Here is a 21,957-nt window from a genome sequence, read left to right as displayed (position 1 = left end):
GGATTTTGCTGGATGTTCCAGATCAGAGTGTAAATATATTAGGTCAGTGGATGAGAGAGATGCATAAAACAAACAGGACTGTGGTTTTGGAATTATAATCCTTGTTATTGGGAATATTCACTAAATTAGTATAGGCACTGGTTGTTGGCATCCTTCCACAACAATAATGCTGAAATATTTCAGTGAATGCAGTGAGTTGATTTACCTTTTTGACTCCAGCTGCTCCTTTAGTTTGCTGTACATTTCTAGCACTGCAGAAAAAATAAAGAAATAAACAAAACAAGTTAATATTACAACAATTGTCATCAACCATGAGATTAAATATTCCTCTATTTGTCCCACAGGTGGTGATTTAATCAGACAGGGCTTCCCACATAATCAGGTGATGATCCAAAGCAGTTAGAGAACCACCACCTACTGCACCTCTGACATGCGCACATACCACAGCACGCCTCGCGGGTCAGGTCGGAATCAAAGGCTGCATGTGTAGGCATGAGCGATGGAACGCTAAACATATTCATTGGGTTTTGTTTAGTACGCTACACGTCTGTGACCAGGATCAACTTTACTGAGAAGAATAATCATTTTAGGAAAAAATAACAAGATATGAATTTTGGTATAATAAAATAATAAATACACTAATGTTAATTTGCAAAAAAAAAAAAAAAAAAAAAAAAAAATTGTATAATCTATAATCATTAATATATGCATGTATTTTCTTAATATTGTTTATATTTTTAACTTATACATTTAATTTAATAATTATTTATTTATTGGCCAACAATTATTAAGAGATTAATCATATTAATTTTATTCATGATAAAATTATTTTTTTCAAACTTTAAGATGGACAAACATGTTTGACTAAAAAGGCGATTACTTTTCATTAGGGTTGGGATCAATTACATTTTTCAGTTACAATTACTGTCTGTATTCAAATACCCATGTTCAATTCGATTCGATTACAGTGGCCAGCATTTTTTTTCAATTATAATTAAAGTGAAATCATTTTTTTTATCCTCAGAAAGTCAATTACAATTGCGTTCTCAATTACTAAAGTTAAATTACAATTAATCCCATTTACTGAACCTGAAATACAATAAATAACTTATTGTTAGCTTTCTGTTGGCATCTATTATGATAACGGGTTCTAAGTCAGCTGTAGAACACACTAAAAACTAAAATATATCATCTAATTTATTTCCTATCTATTGTTTACCTTATTAGTCTTCCTAATCAATAAAAATATAGGTTTTAAGATTTTTTGTGTGGGCATCTGAGCCTTTTTTGTGTCAGTATTAGATTTGACATTTTTTTAAATAGTGAAATGTGGAAAAGCTTGATATGAAACATATTTCAATAATTGTTAACTACATACTGTATGTGTAGAACTGTACATAGAACTGTAACATGGTTCCACTGTTTTGCGTTAAATTACAATTGACAATTTTTATAGAATTTTTATGGGAATTACAAATACAAAGTCAATTATCTTAACTAAATTACAATTTAATTACAATTACGACAGCAACATATTTTTTTAAATTACAATTATGCCATAATTGTAATTAATTATCAATTACGCGATTACAATTATAATTAACCCCAACCCTGCTTTTCATCTACCAAAATGGGTCTAACATGTTTGGAGGGTGTCAACTAAAACTGGACTTAAATTATAAAGGAGAAAAATGACAAAAATGAGACTAAAACCAAAACCCTTTTAAATAGAATGCTAAATGTTTGTTACATTAGTGCAGGGGTCACCAACGCGGTGCCCGCGGGCACCAGGTCGCCCGTAAGGACCAGATGAGTCGCCCGCTGGCCTGTTCTAAAAATAGCTCAAATAGCAGCACTTACCAGTGAGCTTTTATATATAGAGATTTATTTATTTAGCTATTCTTGTTTAAATCACACTTACATGTAACTTAGAAATGACAATACATATATATAAACACTTAAAATGTAAAGTGTTTTTTGTGTTTAATACATACTTGCCAACCCTCCCGATTTTCTCCTGATTTCTGCCCGACATTGTCCGGGCGGAGCATCCTTCACTGAGCGTCGTTTCCAGCCGGACAATAATAACGATTACACCGCATAAGAAGAGGAAGAAGACTCTTCTTCCTCTTCTTATGCGGTGTAATTATATTATTGTAATAATAATATTGTTGTAATAATAATAACGATTACACCGCATAAGAAGAGGTGTAAACGTTATTATTGTCCGGCCGGAAACGACGCTCAGTGAAGGATGGTCCGCCCGGACAATGTCAGTGAGGAAATCGGGAGAAAATCAAATCCAACCATGTGTAGGGAAGTGTTTCTGTTATGGTTATAGCCGTTGTTGTATAGGCTATGTTTAATTTTCCTTTTGTTGATTATTTTTATTTCAAGCATACATTGCATAGATTGATGGATAATTTATGCAATGTATGCCTTTTTTGTTTAATTTTATGTTATCTATTTTATTTATTCTACTACTACCACCATTTACCATTTGCACGGGTACTGTGGAATTTGTTCTTTACTTTATATGTGTTTTTCAAATAAAAGAACACTGTGAAATTGAATTATTTCATTTTCTCTTTAAAAAGCAAAATACCCCCCCCCCCGCTCTTTTGAAAATCTCCCTAATTATTATTTAAGTGTGTATCAAACTGGTAGCCCTTCGCATTAATCAGTACCCAAGAAGTAGCTCTTGGTTTCAAAAAGGTTGGTGACCCCTGCATTAGTGACACATAAAGTTCATGTTATTGGTCAGAATTAGTTTTAGTAACCTTGGTGAGATGTTAGTGCTCAGTGGTTCTGCTGGACAACAGACAGTAATAATGTAAAATACTGAGTAAATGTATTAACAGTAACACCTGGGATGCAAAGCTGGAGCTTTTCCACCGTCGTGGCCATGTTTCTCTGCTGGATCCGACAGCGAATCACCTCCTCAGTCTGAGCCGTCACCTACAACAGGGAAAATCACCATAAAACACTGAGAAATGAGACCAAAGCTGATCTAGTTAACTTTGCCGTTAATAAACATGTATCAGTTTTGCTTAGAAGACAAAAAACATCTATAAACTCACCTCCCTCCCAGCTTCTTGTAGTCTTCTATTAGCCTCCGTCACCTGACCCTGGAAAACCAAATAGTCCACTTAATATAGAGCAGCCTACTATTTATTAGGATGTTTGTTAGTCTTTATCAGAGGTGAAAGTATCAGATTACATATACTCAAATAATCTGTTTGTTCTGATCAACGCCACTTTCTTGGGTTCAGGTTGATTATGATTATGTTGTTACCCACATGGCACTGTTTTAAAGTTTATAAATGTAGCTATTCTTAAAGCCTGGGAATTTTTATTTTATTTTTAATTTAATTAATTGGTGTCATTTGATTTTAAATAACTGTCACTTTGACAAACCTTTTAGTTTATACAGGTGCCTTTGTGGAAAATAAATTAAATTAAATTAGGTCTCTTCCTTTTTAAGTTTATACATGAGATGTTTACTGTATGCAAGGGAACCGTGGCAACGATTTATTACCAAAAATTAACCTGGGGGGTGAAAGTAACAAGTAACTTTTACATTGAGTACTGTTTGCATTTTAGTACTGCTTTTCTTTTTCATTTCAAAGTGACAAATTTCCAACAAATGGCGACCTAGGGTCACGTTACACACACATTTTCTGTCATTGAAGGGTTTTTAAAAACAGTGATGGAACATTCTGTTGTTTTGAAAAATTGTAATTCACACCTGTGACCACTTGGTGGCGATTGTCCACGTTAAACATGCTGCTGAATTTCCTCCTGCTGAAACCAATGCTTTCTGGATCAGGAAACTCTTTGTTCAGAGAGTTTTGTCAACTTTCGAACTCTCAAATATTTCCTGGTTTTAAACTTTAGCTGAAGTGAAGCTTGTATGTGCGTCAGCAGAGAGGATTCAGGATCCAGAAAAACATTCAAACAGCCATGAGACGTTGTCAAAAGTCAAAAACCTAATTAATAACCTGCACCAAACCCACTTCAGACACTTAATTATACACAAGCGGGCGTGTGATTTTAGTCTATGTGGATCAAGAGAAATGTGTCAAACTGCTCATATTTTAAGGTGAACTGATGATATTTAAAGAGTAATCGTTTAATTTCATGCTTCATATGGAACTACTGGGACACAGTTGTGGTTTATGTGTTCATCTGCTTGATGTGTGAAAAAAAAAGACTCTTTGCTTTTAATTTAGTGTTGAATGGAAGTGCAGCGTTCATTTAGAAACACAGGTTGATTTTTTTGTAGCTGAACGGCGCTCGTATGGCCTTCAGCAGATGAGCTGACGTGTTCAGGTCATTTTTGACTGAATGCCATGCAGCGGTAGGAAAAAACTATGGATTCTGGCCTTTATTCTGGTCTTAATGGTTAAAGTATTTCTGTGGTCAGAAAAGAAGTGAGGACGAGAAGAAAGCAATAGAGTGTTTCAAACAGCTGACTGTAGTTATTATGGTTTACTCTGCTGCTATAAAACACACTCCTAAAATAGGGGACAGGTGGGCGGAGCTTATCATTTACTCATGAGGAAGACCAATGTGACCCGTGCACCTCTGTAAGGACTGACAGCTGTGTGTTGTGTGTGTGTCTGCAGTGATTCTATGAACCAGTAAAAATAATGAATAGTAAAAAATGCCAGGATAAACAGTACAATTTAGAAAGGGTTATTAATATAATAACAATTTAGAATGTGCATAGAATGCATTATATTTTATTGGACTATCCTGTTTTTTTCTTTGTAAATAAGTGATATATTTGTGGTTATAACAGACTGACCTTTAACAAAGTCCAAACCTGTGAAGTCTGCATGCTTCATATTCTACATTGTTCAGTGATTTTCTTTGAGAAAACAAACGCAATTATTACACATTTCACCTTAATAATTGTAAATGTTTCAGAAAGAACACATGCTTCAGTCAGTGTGTCATTTACAACATCACAAGATGTGATTATTAGCGAATAATTACGGTACTCGGATTTGCAATTAATACAGTACATAATACATTCTTTAATTTTAATTCAAAACGCTAATTTCAATGCTTCCCAATGTGGGTCACCAGATGTCTTAAAGAAACCACTAATAGTTTTTGAACAATTTGAGCCAATTTTTGCTTTGTTTTACCCTTTTTCTGAAACTACACCAAACTTGCCATATTTTAACCTATTTTCATCACTTGTTCTTGCCATAATTTTGCCCCTTTTAATGCATTGTTACTACATTACTCACATTTCTGCCACTTCACCTTCACATTTCAATGCCTTGTCTGCACATTTTTTTCCCACTTTCAGCACTTATAAACCCTTTCCCCCACTTTTCTCACCTAATCTCACATATGTTGACCCATTATTGTCACTTTTCACAATATTTCATGCTTATTTTTGCCAATTTAACCACATTCATGATTAGTCATGCCCATTATTTACCAGTTTAAACTAATTGTTGCTACGTAGTTCTGCCACTTTTAAGCCAATATTGACACTTTGAACCCTTTTTACCACTTTTTCTCGTTTTTGGCCATGTCTGTGATTTTTAAAACCCCATTTCACCTTTACAATATTTTTTTTCCATCACATGGCTGTTCTTCTATGTTCTTGTCTGTGTTGAAACAATGTAGGTACAGTGGCACCTTTATTTTGGGGGTCGTGGACTGAAAAGGTTGAGAACCACTTCTTTAAAAGTGTTTTATTGTGTCTTACCATAAGCTTCTCTGCATCCGTACGGACTTTGAGAAGTTCTGTGATGGCGTCCACAAAGCCCTGGTGGTGGAAATTGCACATCTTTTCAATCTCACGATCATGGTTCCTTATCCTGACGTCCAGTTTTTCCATGAAACGCTTGTGGGCATTGGACTGGTCATCATAGATGGACCTAAAAAAGATTTTTATCATTGAAAAATATTGAGTTAGGAGAGTGATTACTTTAAGCACTGTAGTTCTGTACGTTGTGTGTTCACATGTATTCATTTAGGAAAAATGTGGTTATAGTCAGGACATTTTATAAACAGACTAACTTCTTTGTCTGATATTTCCTTATCGACTACTGAACTAGATAGCATAAAGTCTGTCTAGAAAAGATCAATTTAAACACAAACTAATCTACAAGGGCTAAACATTGTCTTAAAAATATTGTGTGCATTTAAATACCGAGTTATCTATCTATAAAAGCAAGGAATCTCTGTCTGTGTGTGTGTGTGTGTGTGTGTTTTCCTCAACTATCTCTGCGGATCAGGGTCAGATTGCCATGAGACTTTCAACATGGCTGCTGCTTGGTTCAAGGGTGTGGAACGTCAGATTTGTTTGGATACCGTTAATGAATTATTTCATAAAATTGTCCACCGGGAATGGAGCCAGCACTGATGACATCATCACTGTGGAGTTAAAACTGATGACATCATCAATGTGGAGGTAGGACTGATGAGCTTTTGTTGGCTTTAATACCCTTAATCACCAGGTGATGGCAGCACAGTAGGAAGCGCCAAGAAATTGCTGGAGTGGCTTCACTTTTTACTCGCTTTGGGTGAACCGTGTGTGTGTGTGTGTGTGTGTGTGTGTGTTTAATTCAGAATTAAATTTGCATTAGGAATTAATTGTTTACAATGTCAGTTTAAAGAGGATTTAACTTTTATTCTGAATTAAAGAGGAATTAAGCTACTTAACCTCCCACTTTTCTATAGCAATACATACGTCCTATGGAGACTAATATAATAATAATAATAATAATAATAATAATAATAATAATAGGACTGAAACGTGTGCACTGTGGGAGACAGACGACCCATCAAATAGGCGTGTGCATTGCCATGAATCTGACAATTCGATTCACGATTTCCATGTTACGATATGATATATCCCGTCACTTAACAATATGATATACATCGCAGTATCAATAATTACAAATTTTACCTTTACAAGTACAACAAAATGATAACTAACTGTAATTCAAGTACCATTATCAAAAACAAGGGGTGTTTATCAAACTGTCAAATTACATTTTTTAAAAAAAAGTTTAACTTTTGCTTCTACAACAGATTCAGATTCTAAGTTCTTAAATTCTTTTAAAACAGTAACCACATACACCTATAAAAGTGCTCAGTATGTTTTATGAAAATAAAGTGTATTATTATGTGGTTCACTGTCACCCAGTGACAGAGAGTTTATCATTTCTACCTGAAGTCACTGAAGTAATTTCTCCCTGGGATTATTAAAGTAATCCTGATTCTAGAAACTCCATCCAAAAGAAAATGTCTTATTGTATTTTATATTAGTTCTTTTTGTTTTTTTATATTGTTAAATGATAAATTATAGTTACATTTTATGTTATAATGGTGTAATTTGTTCTGTACGTTCCGTCACATGTTGAATAAAAAGATACATATTCTGCACTGTTGCACCTTTTCTAAGCCCGTCTATTTGTATGGGACACCGATTGTAAAGTTGCGCATGTTAAAATAAGCGGCAACATTTTGCAACATTTAGCAACAAACCACGTTTAAAAAACGTATGTGCATTTTTTATTTATTTTTTACGTTACTTTTGACTAGATTGACAGCAATATTTGCAAATTTTCTTTTTTTTTGTAAAAATATAATGTAAATTTTAAATCTGAATGTTAAATATTAAATCTAAATGTGAAATATTAAAGCTTTTATTTTGGTACTTCTGGTGAATTTGCATTAGTAGCTAAATATTTTGTTTCACCTGTGACATTTAGCCTTAACTTTTAGATTTAGATTTAATAATTAGACTTAAATGTAACATTTAGGCTTGGACCTAACATTTAGATTTAACCTTTAGCTATACTGTAAATGCATCACTTAGACTTAGATTTAACATTTAGATTTGGATATTATATTTAACATTTAGATTTAGATTTAACATTTAGACAACATTTAGATTAAACCTTTAGATATAAATTTATCATTTAGACTTAGATTTAACATTTTGATTTAGATTTAACATATAGATATGGATATTATATTCAACATTTTAATTTAGATTTAACATTTAGACTTAACATTTAGATTTAGATTTAACCTTTAGATATAAATGCATCATTTAGACTTAGATTTAACATTTAACATTTTGATTTAGATTAAACATTTAGATTTGGATATTATATTTAACATTTAAATTTAGATTTAACATTTAGACTTAACATTTAGATTTAGATTTAACCTTTAGATATAAATGTATCATTTAGACTTAGATTTAATATTTTGATTTACATTTAACATTTTGATTTAGATTGAACATTTAGATTTGGATATTATATTTAACATTTAAATTTAGATTTAACATTTAGACTTAACATATAGATTTAGATTTAACATATAGATTTGGATGTAATATTTAACATTTAGATTTAGATTTAACATTTAGATTTAACATTTAGAATTAGATTTAACCTTTAGATTTAGATCTAATATTAGTTTTTCCGAGAGAGAAAAAAATACAAATATTGCTGTAAAACTGGTGAAAAGTAACATTTAAAAATAATTTAAATATTGCTGTTTATTTTAGCATACGCAACTTTACAATAGGCGCCCCATAAATGTTTTAAACGCCTAGCACCATAGCATGACTCTGCTATGTCAGGAGCATTTTATTCCCTCAGTGCGAACATTAGTGTTGAAAAATCATCTGTGATAGAGAACAAAGCTAGAATAAATGAGACAGAACTCAGAGCCACACCCACTGACTATGTTTGCATATGTTGACAACTATAGTCCAGCTGAGTAGCCACATAGTAGCTTTAGCTTAGAAACACAACGAACGTGACTCCCCTTTCAAATAAACACGTCAATAATGAACTCGTTAGCTCGCAGCTAACAAACCATCTGAAAGTTGAACGTATAAGCAACTTAGCTGAATGCTAATGGGTAATATTATTATTACTATGACCGGTGACAGGGTCGCTGAGCTAGCTTGCAAACAAAGGATGTGAATGTGTAGGACATACATTTAATCACACGGACTGTGTCCAGAGCAGAGGTTTTTTATTGAAAATGCGTGTCTTACCGCAGGGTGGGACCAACACAAGCCGTATCAGTGCTTTCAATTTCCTGCAGTATCCGCTCATGTTCCGTTATGTACTCCAACATTTCATTCTCCGCCATGACTGCTTCAAGCGGGGCTGAGTTCCTGCTTCCTCCTCCTGTCACAGCGCAGCACTACTGCAGAGTTCCAGCAGAGGGCGCTGCGGCCTCAGCTAGACACATGTATTGGCTGCGTGACGTCATCCACGGGGTTATGGGAAAGTGGATAGATGATGGAACAATCACAGATGATGTCAAAAATAATCTCCAAATTCAGCTGTGACTTCTATACAAACTTATACACTTCAGAGAGGCATTTCTGTGATTGTCTGCTTACTATTGAGGAAGTGATTCAAGCCATCAATCTTCTTAAAAACAACAAATCTCCTGGCACTTTTATAAAGCTTTTTCAGTTCAACTCGCTCCATTTCTTTTACAAGTTTTTCTGGAAAGTATTGAAAAGGGTTCCCTTCCTGCCAGCCTCACTCAAGGTCTTATTACTTTAATCCCAAAAGTCCAAAAAAAATTGCTGCTTATTTATAATTGGAGACCAATAAGTTTATTGAATAATGATTACAAAATTATAGCATTGCTACTTGCAAGGAAACTTAAAGAGGTATTAGACTTAATTATAGATGAGACACAGTCTGTCTTCATGAATAAAAATAGACATATTTTCTAATAATATCCATTTGGTCCTTGATATTCTTATACTCTGATCTGGTGTGCGATGATTCATTTATTCTTTTCTTAGATTTTTACAAAGCCTTTGACTCAATTGAGCATGATTTCATATTCTTATCTCTTAAAACATTTGGGTTTGGAATTTTTTTCTGTGACAGTATTAAAGCTTTATACAGTAATGCAAATAGCTCAATCAAAATGAAAAATGGAACCACCTCTAGATTTAATCTCAATCGTGGCATACGTCAAGGCCGTCCAATCTCACCATACCTTTTTATTTCATGTACCCAATTTCTGGCCTTACATATCCAACAATGTGCTCTTCAAGATATAACCATCGCTGGTAGAGATGTTGTCATTAGCCAACTTGCCGATGATACTACTTTATTCTTAAAAAATGCTAGTCCGTTGCTCTTCAGGCAATAAATGTCTTTTCTAAAGCGTCTGGCTTGTCACTAAATGTGAACACATGCCAACTGTTGCCTCTTAAAGAATGCACTGGACCCAGTAAGTGTAACATCAAGGTTAAAAAGGAAGTCACTTTTTTGGGTCTTGTTATCTGTAAGAATGAAACCACAAGGATGCTTTCAAATGTCCTACCAGTCATTAAAAAACACAAACCAAGTTAAACCAGTGGCTGCAAAAGGGATTTAACACTTAAAGGGAGAGTTTTCCTTTCTAAAGCTGAAGGTTTATCTCGCTTGACCTATGCTGCTCTCTCTCTTCATGTTGATGGGAAAACCTGTAAGGATATCGACCATTAACTTCCTCTGGAAAAACCGTACACACTATATCAGGAAGAGTGTTGTAATGAATAATTATGAATCTGGTGGTCTTAATGTGTTAGATTTTACAACTCTATATTATACATTTAAAATTAAATGGGCTAAACACTTTTTTAAAAACCCAGTGTCCATTTGGAACTTTATTCCTCAATATAAATTCTCAAAATTTGGTGGTTTGGAATTTATTTTGGGTTGCAATTACAATGTTGATAAGATTCCTGTTAAATTATCTAAATTCCATAGGCAAGTTCTCTTATCATGGTCTCTGATCTATAAACACAGTTTTTCACCTCATAGATATATTATATGGAACAATAGGGATATTCTATACAAGAACAAATCACTTTATTTCTCTGATTGAGTAGAGAAACAGGTTATATTATTTGGATAGTTATTTAACAGCAACAGGCAACTTATGTCTTATTCAGAAACTTTACATACCTTCAGTTTTTTCAATCTCTCCAAAACAATATGCCATTCTATTTGATGCCATATCCATAAGTATTCAAATGCTCTTTAGAAACAACTTTTTGCCCCACCCTCTTTCTCTCCCTAGTTTTTTAAAGACAGAAATTGGTATAATCTGCTTTACTCAATTCAAAAACAGTAACAAGAAAATGCGGAGTTTATTTCAGAAGGATGTAATTTCTATCTCATACTGGAACAGTTTTGTAGCTGATATAAACTGGAAAAAAGTTTGGTCAATCCCCAATAAGTATCTGATCATCAATAGGGTAAAAGAAGTGTCTTTTAAAATATTACATAAGTAATACCCAGCCAAACATTTCATGACCAAGTTTAAAAGAGACATTGATGTGAGTTGTTGTTTTTGTGGAAACAGTGCAACACCTCTTCTGGTCCTGCTCACACTCAAGGACTTTCTTTAAAGATTTCAGTCGATTTATCATTATCAATTTATTGCACTGAAATGGGAGGATATTATCTTGTGTGTGTGTTTTTAAAAAAAAATATTATAATGAAAATGTTTTTTTTTTAAAAAAAAAAATCTCTTGATTATTTTGGCGAAAATGTACATCCATAAGTGTAAGTACAGCAATCAAAAACCAACCTTCATTCATTTTTATTTTGATATAATAAATTACATAAATCTCATTAAAAAATCAGAAAATAAAAAGGCTCAGAAAACCATTTACATCTGTACAGTTTTTAAAATATTTGAATGTATGTGAACCCCCTGGCACTCTTGTATTTTATATGTCCTAGTATACTGTTTGTTTGCAAAAAAATAAAAAATAAAAATAGGAAAGGAGATGGACGCATCTATAGTGTTGCGCCTCTACACTGGATTCTACGGTAAAGGCTTGTTGTGGACAGTGGTGAGTTCAAGAACAGCTCGCACAATCTTCTTACCCGAGGTGTAAATAGTACTGATATATCCTACTCAAGTATAAGTACAAGGAAGTCATACATAAAATACTCAAGTAAAAGTGAAAAGTAGCATAATTAAATAGTACACAAAGTAAAAGTTACTAGTTACTTTCACCCCCCACGTTTATTTCTGGTAATAAATCGTTGCCACGGTTTCCTTGCATACAGTAAACATCTCATGTATAAACTTAAAAAGGAAGAGATCAAGTCTTACACAATTGGAACTTCATTTATTTTCCATAAACGCATCTGTATAAAATAAAAGATTTGTCAAAATGTACAATTATATATATATATATATATAATCAATAAATTCAATTAAAAATATATATATATTTTTTTAAATTTAGGGCTTTAGACAAAACTATGGCAAATATTAGTTTCTATATTTATAGAAATTAAATAATATCACATCAAAGTAACAAATAAAATGATCTTGGATCTGTGATACATTTCTTGAGTTTTTGTTGTAGTAAAATAGAATAATCTTTAATAAAAGTAATAAATGTGCCTTGATTTTTAAAATTCATACCAAATCTGTAACAAAATGTCATGAATTATTACTAAAAGTGTTGAAGAGGTCACTCTATCACTGTGATAAGTGTCATGAGATTTTACTTCAGCAATTTGAGATCTGAGAAGATATCCCATCTCTCCACACACACACACACACTCACACTCACACACACACACACACACACACACACACACACACACACACACACACACACACACACACACACACACACACACACACACACACACACACGGAAAGATCTGTCACTTAAAATCTTAACACAACTTAACTAAGAGGAAAACAGAGACAGTCAACTGAAACTAAGGATGGAGACTGAGACCATGACAACGTTTAACTCTACTTTAGTCGCCAAGTGGCAAGAACCCATTGTGGTCACACAGCGAGTGGGTGTTTTCAACTATGAGGTTAAAGGTCGGACAGAGGAGAGGCTCCACTGATCTGTCACCTGTCTCAGGGGGTGGAGCCTGTTTCTCTGGTGTCAGCAATCAATGATAAAAGATAACTTTGGACCTGAAGTACCAAAATCCACCAATCAGACCTTGCTTCCCCTCGCTGACCATGTCTCACTGACCCAGAAAACAGATGTGCATGGAATGCAGATGTGAACATACAACCCTCATCGAGCATAAATGTGAGACGCACACAGTACGCTATGGACTAACTGGCAGGGGTGGACTGGCCATCTGCCATACCGGTCCGGTCCGCTACGTTTGTGGAGGCAGACATGGTAACAGGTGGCCAAAAATGGTCCAAAAGTGGCAAAAACGTAGCAAGACAATAGTGTAAAGTGACTAAAGCAGTCAAGAGTGGCAAAAAAATGGGCAAATAAAGAGGAACCAAGTGGTATGTAATAGCAAATATTAGCTTAAATGAGCAAAATGTGGAACAAAAAGATGCCAAATGTTGGGAAAAAAAGGAACAAGTGGTATTTAATGGGCAAGAGTTGGCTTATTTGAATGAAAAGTGGGCAAAGAAAATTAAGGAAAGGACAAAAACTGGATGGAGTCAAAAAGAACTTGCAAAAATTGACTAAAAATAGGATAAAAGGAATATTTATTGGCAAAAAGAAAGCTAAAGTCTGAAAAAAGTGTCAGAACTTTATAAAAAGGGGCAAAAATAGGACAAAGGAAGTTGCAAAATGACCAAAGGAAATAGGTTAAAAGGGGTTAAAAAGTTCCCCCCTTTTCTGAGGTAATAATAATTGAAATGAAAACATAAAGAGCCACATGTTGAGCATCACTGACTTAATAACGGTTAATACATGGTGTCGCTGATAATGTAGTGGACTGGTCTGGATAAAAAATCCAAGGGCTGAGTTTTTGTCTCATTCCAATCTGGACATAAACAGTTCAGGATGAGTTCCAGTATGCAGCGAGCAGTCCAGTTGTTCTATTCATTGAATCCATAGCTAGTCAAGGCTTATTTTCAGTTGACAATAAAAAGTTTAAAGTCTGCGAAATACATTTGTGTTATGAGTTTGTCACACCACAGAAACGTGTCATTGACCACTGAGCCACGTTTGAAAGATGAAAAAAATTAAGTATATAAAATTAGGACTCAAAAAAAAAAAAAGCACTTCTCTCTGCTCTGAGACGCTGGGGGCGTGTCAATTAGAAGCGCTGGAACCACGCCCCCTACAAGCGGGAAGGGCGTGCACTGTGTCTATGGGAGAGAGCAGTATGAAAGTGGCTCCAGCGTCGATAGTGCTTCCAAAAGTGTGAGGTGTCAACGGAAAGGTCTACTCCGCCCGAGTCCGAATATGTGCATTCCTCACAGGTAGAATCCAAACTGCACCCGCTAGAGGCAAAAAACCAAATTGTGGTGTAAAAAAAGTGCTTATTTCATAGAAAATGTGGCGCTGGCGGACTCGTTTAATTCCCCTGAGTCCGAATGTTGTTTGTTTTCGACTAGAGGCCGAATCGTGCCAGCTGAAGGCCATGGAAGTTTGGTGTGCTTCAGCAGCAGGGTCGGGTTTATGCTAATGATGGCTTCGTTACGTAACACGGCTATGATTTCAGTGGTTAACTGATGCTGAGATTTCCCATGGGCGAGAAGGCATCACGTGTGTCTTTGTTTACATGTGTTCTGAGTGTTGACTGGCTGGGAGGCTGGGGAAAGGGCGGGCGTAAGCGGGGAAAGGACTAGTGAACAATTCTGTTCCTACGGTAGTGTGAGTGTGTGACGGTGTAAGTTGGTTCTTCTTTGTGTGTTTGATTGTTTATTTTTCGGCGTGTTACTACGACCTCCATTAAAGCCTGTAAAACTGTGATAACGGCTTGAGTCACGTCATTACTATACTGTAACTTTTGGACTGCGGTGAGTTGGTGCGCCCCCCCTCTCTCCCCCCTAGCTGCATGAGGCACCGCGCTAATAATCTACCAGCTGCAATACGTTCAATAAAATAATAATTTACGTTGGGTTTGCTTTGGGCTGGGGCCTACAATTTAAGTTAATGGGTCGGGCTAGGGTCGGGTCGGGCTGGATTTTTTGGGCCTGATCTAAACTCTAACTCACAATGCATGTTCTCACACTGTACGTACCAACACGAGGAGCGACTGGATTTCAAACATGTTTGATTTCTTTACAACCATACGATTGCTGATCGGGAGCTGGTCGTGAGATGTTAATCGCTTCTTGTGATACTACACGATGCATGACACGCGATATATCAGAGACTCGTCCAGATCCCAAAAATAGACACACAAGTTAAAAATCGGCTCAAAATGGGCCAAAAATCACACAGTGTATGCCTGCCTTAAGTCTCCCAGCTGGCCTGGTAATGCCTCGGGCTGCCCCGGGAAGATCTGGCCAAAGTGACCCGGGGAGAGGGAAGTCTGGGCTTCATTGCTAAGGATGCTGCCCCCACAACCCGACTATCATATCTGTCAAGTCTCTCGTTTTGACCAGGAAACGACTGTATTTTACCCCTCTTTCCTGCCATCCTCCCGTATTAGTATTCTTTCGTAAATATCCCGTATTATAATGTAATAATAATGAAAAAGATGAATAAATGAAAACATTCCTCTGCCTCTCTAAACTGAACGCTGTCACTAGGCTCTCGAGAACTGTTACCTGAAATGACATGGGTGGCAGTTCTTGCGAGATTAGATTAGATTAGATTAGATTAGATTAGTGCAAACAGCAGGAACAAACCCGGAAACAACTCAGAAGAGAGATGGATGGATGTAATTAGACGTTCCGGTGAAGAAAAACAACGAACTCCTGTAAATACCTTGAAAAATGTTTAACTTCCTAAAGAGGAGCAGGATGGGACACAGTTACACATTCTGTAAAATATGTAACTGAGATTTTAGCGTCTCTCACAGGGGAAGTCAGCATCAAAGATCCACCAAGCACAAGCGCCACAAAATCACTCCTTCCAAAAAAGTGTTAAAGAATGTAAAGTCTGTAACAAATGTGTCTAATAATAAGTCATTAGTGAATACCAGAGAACCACATAAAAGAAAATAAGTAATGAAAATTAAATGTAAATGTCTAACTTAAAGACAAGCAATGGTAATTTAACAGTAAATATGCAATGTTTTGAGTTGTATATGAACTGTATGAATATTAAAGGAACAAATGTGCTTCAAATATCCTTTTATGTTTTTATTTAGGCTGTATTATAACATAGGAATGTTCATAGCATTTCAATGTACAATGCTTGGCTCGTAGCAGACGCCAGAAAATGTCACACATTTTCAAATCCAAAACTCGACAGGTATGACGACTATGGATAAGCGGCAGAAGATGGATGGCTGGATAGAATACAAAGTTTAAGTAGAGATCTTAAAAAAAAGGCAGTGACTATCCGTACGGTTGCCGTATCAATATACCGACATTCTATCCGTACGCAGTACCCCTATTTGGCCAGTTTAGGTCACGTGATAGGTCAGTCATAAGCCAGTTTAGGTCACGTGACTAAGACTAAACCTAACTGTAAACCTAACCTTAACCTTAAAAATTGTTGCAATATTGGGTTATAACCTAACCCTAACCCTAAGATGCTACATGCCATACGGACAACGGGGGTTGTCCGTATGGCAACCGAACAAATAGACGCTTTCTAAAAAAAATTCAACAGAACAATTTGTGACAAACGTGGAATCAATCTATTGTCTCAAAGCTGCAGACTTTGGTGTAGTGGTTAGCACGTCCTCTCACAGCAAGAAGGTCCTGGCTTCATGCCCTGGGTTTGGCACTTGGGTCTTTTTTGTGTGGAGTTTCCTCCAGGTACTCCGGCTTCCTCCCACAATCCATAAATATGACTGTTGATTGGAGTCTTACCCCCACCTACCGCTCAGTGTGAGCCGAGGTAGGCACAGGCAGACCCCCGCGACCCTGAAATAGGACACAGAAGGTCAGAAAATGGATGGATTCCTAAATCTTCCTTTACCCAACTCAAGTTCAACAAGCACAATCTTACTGAGTGTGCAGGTGCATGTTTACGCATGTCAGAATACACAGACAAAAGCTTATAGTGGCTCTCTCATACACACACACACACTCACACAAATACCAATGTTTAGCAGACCCAAACCCCTCACTGTTCGTTCCTCATTTCGTCTCTTTTAAGTAGACTGAGCCACTTTCTAAGAGCCTAAGAGACTCCAAGGGACTCCTCACAGTTGGAAAGATATTTTTGTGGCCACCTATTACGGCAATTTATTTTCCATTTCTGCTACTCAAGATTACTCAATTCTTCATTTATGATGTTATGTTGATTCCAGAGATAAGATGATATTACCAACAGAAGGCCATCAGAGTAGATGTGTAAAAGATGTTCCTCTCTTAAAAGTAATATTCTAATACAATATATAAATAAATCTAATTATGTTTCTTTGGAACAAATGTTTTATTCCAAAGTAGACAACTAATACATTTTTATACACAATTTCCTAATTTATTCAAGTTTCTAGAAGTCTCACAGCTTTATCCATATTGTTTGTGATTGACAAATAGTTACAACCAGATTATAACAATAGCAGATCTGAGCATATTTCAGCTACAAATACATGAGATGCTACTATGAAGGCAACCAGGTGAAGATAGATAAAAAAAAAAGACAAACAAAACAGAAAAAAGGGGGAAAACAAACATACAAGACTAAAAAACAACAAGAACCAGATAGGTGGGATTAAGTTTAGATTTAGATCATTTTATTGTGTGAATATGGTCTCAGCAGGTTTTGATCTCGTGAAAAACAAACAAATGTTTTTTTTAACAAGTTCATTATCATATTTATCATAAAATTGTGTTTACATTGTATGATGATAAGCATCCATGACGGTCTCATTTAAAGAATAAAACGTTGAAATAATGTTGGTGTTGCTTCACCCCTAAATCCTTGTCTGAAGAAGAACACACTCACAAAAACATCTCTAGAGTAAACGTAGCCCCAGATTAATGGCTGACTAATGGTCGGAGGAACTGTAATGAGCACATTATTCTTCCTCTCATGCTATACCCACAAACAATCATTTGTCATCATTACAAGTCCTCAGAAAGCTGTTTGGCCTGTATGCCAACCAACAGAGCAGAGAAGCTACTGTTTGCCCTCTTTCAACACAAATCAGTACACGGCCAATTTACTCAGAGTTTTTCTACGCGGAGGGCAGAGGACACCAACTAAGTGATCCTGTGCAGCAATAAAAAATGCAAGCAGCAAACAACAATGTCCTGCTTTGTCTGACGTTGTAACATTACTGAAGAAAAGTGAGATGCTCAGATCTCTGTCAAAGGGTTCTAATTTGAATGACACACACTATTGTTGCTGAGGCTGATTTCACACTAGTTTAGTCCCAGACTGGACCAAATGGTTGCAGATTTATTATTTCAGGAATGTAGATAAAGCACTTGTTTTGGCTCTTCTGGGTGCCTGTGGAGCAGCTGTTAACACTAAATGAACAGTAAAAACACAGTGATAATTCATTAATTCATTCCAATAAGTTTCTTCAACTGCACTAAAGTGTTCCAAAAACACAAAAGCTTTTTTTTTATTGTCTGTACACATTTTTAAAATCTAAATATGAATATCGTATCCTTTGTCGTCTACTGAAATTGAGATTTAATCAATAAGTCACTAACTGGATGCAATGGAGTAATGATTTTTAACATTTAAATACCATTTTCTGTTAAGGTTTTAATGAAAATATTAGGTGTACTTTTAATCTTGATACATAAAGGGTCAGTATTATGAAACATTTACTTTAAAATGGTTTTGCTACAGTAATATACATCCCTTTAGCCTCATTCAAAGGGTCTAAGCTGAAAAAGTTCTGTTTCCTCCCTCCCTTGTTATTTCACATTTTGTAAAAATTCGGGTGATTTGGATTTGTCTTGTGTTGTGACGTCACAACGCGGAAACTCCTTCTCTTGACAATCCTGGCTCCTCCTACCCTATAAGAATGTGAGCTCCTCCCTCTCAAACTACCTCACAGGTAAAACATAGCAAAGGCAGGATGATGCTACAGTTAATATTTTTACGTTCAGTATGAAGATAATCCAGTGTATAGATAAACTGAAGAACGCTCACAATCAGTTCCACTTTTAGTGGCCGTTACACCACCTTGTATCGCCTTTATGGGATGATCTGACGTCTTTGTGACCTAATGGGATGTAGCGGTTGGACAAAACAATGGACTATCGTCTTAAATGGACTATTCCTGTGGTCATAGGAGGTGAGGAGGACAAGAAAGCGGCGTAGCAGTTCATGTGAGTGTTTGAAACAGCTGACTCAGCTGATAATTGAGAGTTTACTTTCCTGCGGTGCAGAGCGAGCAGTTACATTCAGTTCCATTTTTACCCACCGTTACACCTCCTTGTATCGCTTTCATGGGATGATCTGATGTGTTTGTGACTGAATGCGAAGCAGCGGTCGAACAAAACAATGGACTATCGTCTTAAATGGATTATTTCTGTGAGGTGAGGAGGAGAAAGAAGACTTTTAATGATTTACTGCTGCTGCTGCTGTGATACACCTACTCAGACCCAAAAAACCGCTTGTTTATAGGAGCGCTCTGAAAGAGACTTTTCAGAAAAAAATAGCATAACACTGGACCATTAAGTAAATTTTCAAGATTTGTGCCTAACAGGTGGCACATACCTTATTCTTTAGTGAAAGACTTTTACTGTTAATAAAGTATGGGCTTTGATTCCTATGTCTGTCTTTGTGTGTGTGTGTGTGTGTGTGTTCTTCCTCAGAGTTCTGCAGCTGGGGCAGCATAAACAACCCCTCAAATGCAGGAAACTGATTTTGTAGGGCTGCAGATTGGGCCCGTCCCAGTATCCCAGCACCCTGACAGGCAGAGTCTTGGTTTCTGTAGTGGAGGTTGATGGAGTGAAACCAGCAGCTGAAGGGGAACACTCTCAGTGAAGCTACAGCTAAAACTTTGTGTGATGTCCTGCTGACCCTGAATAAGCAGAGTTTCCTCAGGAACTACTGCCATTGTCTGCATTTCCTGAGGATCTACTCGGTGTTTGAGGCAAATATCAGCCAATAAGGATCAAAGTCGGTGCCAAGATACTTTTACTTCTTAACAATCTCTCTGACTCTTCAATGGATGGCTGTGGTGACCAGTGTTTGGAATAACAGCGTTTAAGATAACGGCGTTTAAAATAAAGGCGTTTTAAATAACGGCATTAGGTAACGGCCTTTGTTTTTCAGTAACGGGGTCATCTAACTAATTACTTTTTACGCCGTTACAACGCCGTTAGCGTTACTGAACGTTAAATGCGGTGCGTTACATGCATTGATTAAATAAACTGTTATCCGAAAGCATCCCTGGCTTCTTACTCACTGTAGTGAGGAGGTGGGTTAAAAACAAGGTGAGCGATTATGATTGTGGCGATACAAACACTACTTTAAATTAATTGTGTTCAAAGGCAAGAACGTGCAAGTGCACATTATATCCAGGAGTGAAGACTTTGTCCACATCTGTTGTAAACAACTCAAATTTAATGAAACACCTCACAATGACACACGCATCTAAAAAATGTGAATTCTTTGACAGAGAGCAACTTTTTCTTTTTTTAACAGTAACGCAAATAGTTACTTTCTTTGGTAATGAGTTACTTTTATTTTAGAGTAATTTAGTTATGAACGCAGTTACTTTTTGGAACAAGTAGTGAGTAACTATAACTAATTACTTTTTTAAAGTAACGTTCCCAACACTGGTGGTGACTGCTGCAGCCAACCCAAACTGTTTATGTTAGCATTATCAACCCCTGCCTGAGCAGTAAGCAGATTAAGAGAAGGTTCATACTGATTTCAAGAGAGGTTAGTGCCACAGGGTGAAGGTCATTTATGGCTTTGATGATACCTCAGTTGGCCACATTTACGTGAGAGCTTTAATTACCTTAATTCAGAATAACAGTTAAATCCTTTCTAAACTGACTTCATAAACAATTAATTCCGAATGCTAATGTAATTCTGAATTAAACTTAAATTCATAGCATCATAACATAACCTAACCACTAAAGCGGACATGGGCTCATCTGTAAACAGTTGCGTTTACAGACCTTGGAGTCGCTGTTAGCTTACCAATAAACGGGAAGAGATTCATCACCTTTATAATAAGTATTGACTAGGCCACTGGGAGAGAGGTCCAAGGCCAAGGCTGACTTGATAATAATGTATCATATTTTTCTGCAGTCAGTGTCTTCTCCTCTCCCTTCTCTCTCTGCTCTGTTTCAGGTGTCGTGAAGCTGATGATGCAGTTCCTGATCTGTGGTTCACGGCTCAACTAGTCTGAGACACTCTGATGTTCTATCTCTCTATCCTGTTCTGTTGGTCCTTCTGTCCACTAACCCCAACCAGTCGACGCAGATGGCTGCCACCTCTGAACCTGGTTCTAACAGAGATTTCTTCCTGTTAAAAGGGAGTTGTTTCTTCCCACTGTCGCTAAATGCTTGTTCATGTGGATCTTGTTGGGTTTTTTCTTTCTTATTATGAATTTTATATTTTGATAAGCACATTGAGATGACTGCTGTAAATTGAGCGATACAAATAAAGTTGAATTGAATTGAAATTTTGCTGCTTCAAAACTACAATCAAAATAAAAGTGAAAACAGTTCTAATTAGGTGCTCTTCTATGTTGAAGCCGAAAAGAAAAGGTTTGTTGTTTGTTTTGTCCCAATAAACATGAATACGTCACGTTCGCCCCCTGTCCAATCACAACCTTCCCCAGACCTAAAGCGGTATTGAATAAAGCCAAATAAATCTGTTTTCCATGTAAATGAAAACAGCTGATAATTTTATCACCTTGATTTGGCTTGGTTTGTGTTCACAGCACACTTTATGATTCGCTCCAAACAGCCTCTGATGCAGTAGCACAAACTTGGGGGGTGACATTACTGTAGTAGAGACTTCTGTCATAACATTCAACAATGGAGCAGCAATAAGTTGTCGTGCTTTTGGTGGTTTTAAATTAATTCTGTGATGTGTAATTGCGGAAAAAGTGTTTTCATAGCGTTTTTACAATACATTTCAAT

The 21,957-nt window shown here is 36.2% G+C and overlaps 1 protein-coding gene across 7 annotated transcripts in view; it reads right to left on the bottom strand.

Moving 5' to 3' along the window:
- Positions 1 to 9,207, bottom strand: part of exoc6 (exocyst complex component 6) — a 42,993-nt gene extending 33,786 nt beyond the window's left edge. For all 7 annotated transcript variants that reach the window (XM_028475992.1, XM_028475994.1, XM_028475995.1 and 4 more), the window contains exons 1-5: positions 9,053 to 9,207; positions 5,732 to 5,903; positions 3,081 to 3,128; positions 2,868 to 2,958; positions 206 to 251 (exon numbers count right to left, since the gene is read on the bottom strand). In XM_028475992.1, the coding sequence (XP_028331793.1) occupies positions 206 to 251; positions 2,868 to 2,958; positions 3,081 to 3,128; positions 5,732 to 5,903; positions 9,053 to 9,150 (455 nt within the window). In that variant the 5' untranslated portion in view covers positions 9,151 to 9,207. The remainder of the gene's footprint in view (positions 1 to 205; positions 252 to 2,867; positions 2,959 to 3,080; positions 3,129 to 5,731; positions 5,904 to 9,052) is intronic.
- Between the last annotated feature and the right edge of the window lie 12,750 nt (positions 9,208 to 21,957).

Source organism: Gouania willdenowi, chromosome 19 (assembly GCF_900634775.1).
Source record: "Gouania willdenowi chromosome 19, fGouWil2.1, whole genome shotgun sequence".
NCBI classification, from domain to species: Eukaryota; Metazoa; Chordata; class Actinopteri; order Blenniiformes; family Gobiesocidae; genus Gouania; species Gouania willdenowi.
This window is presented reverse-complemented; position numbering and strand designations above follow the sequence as displayed.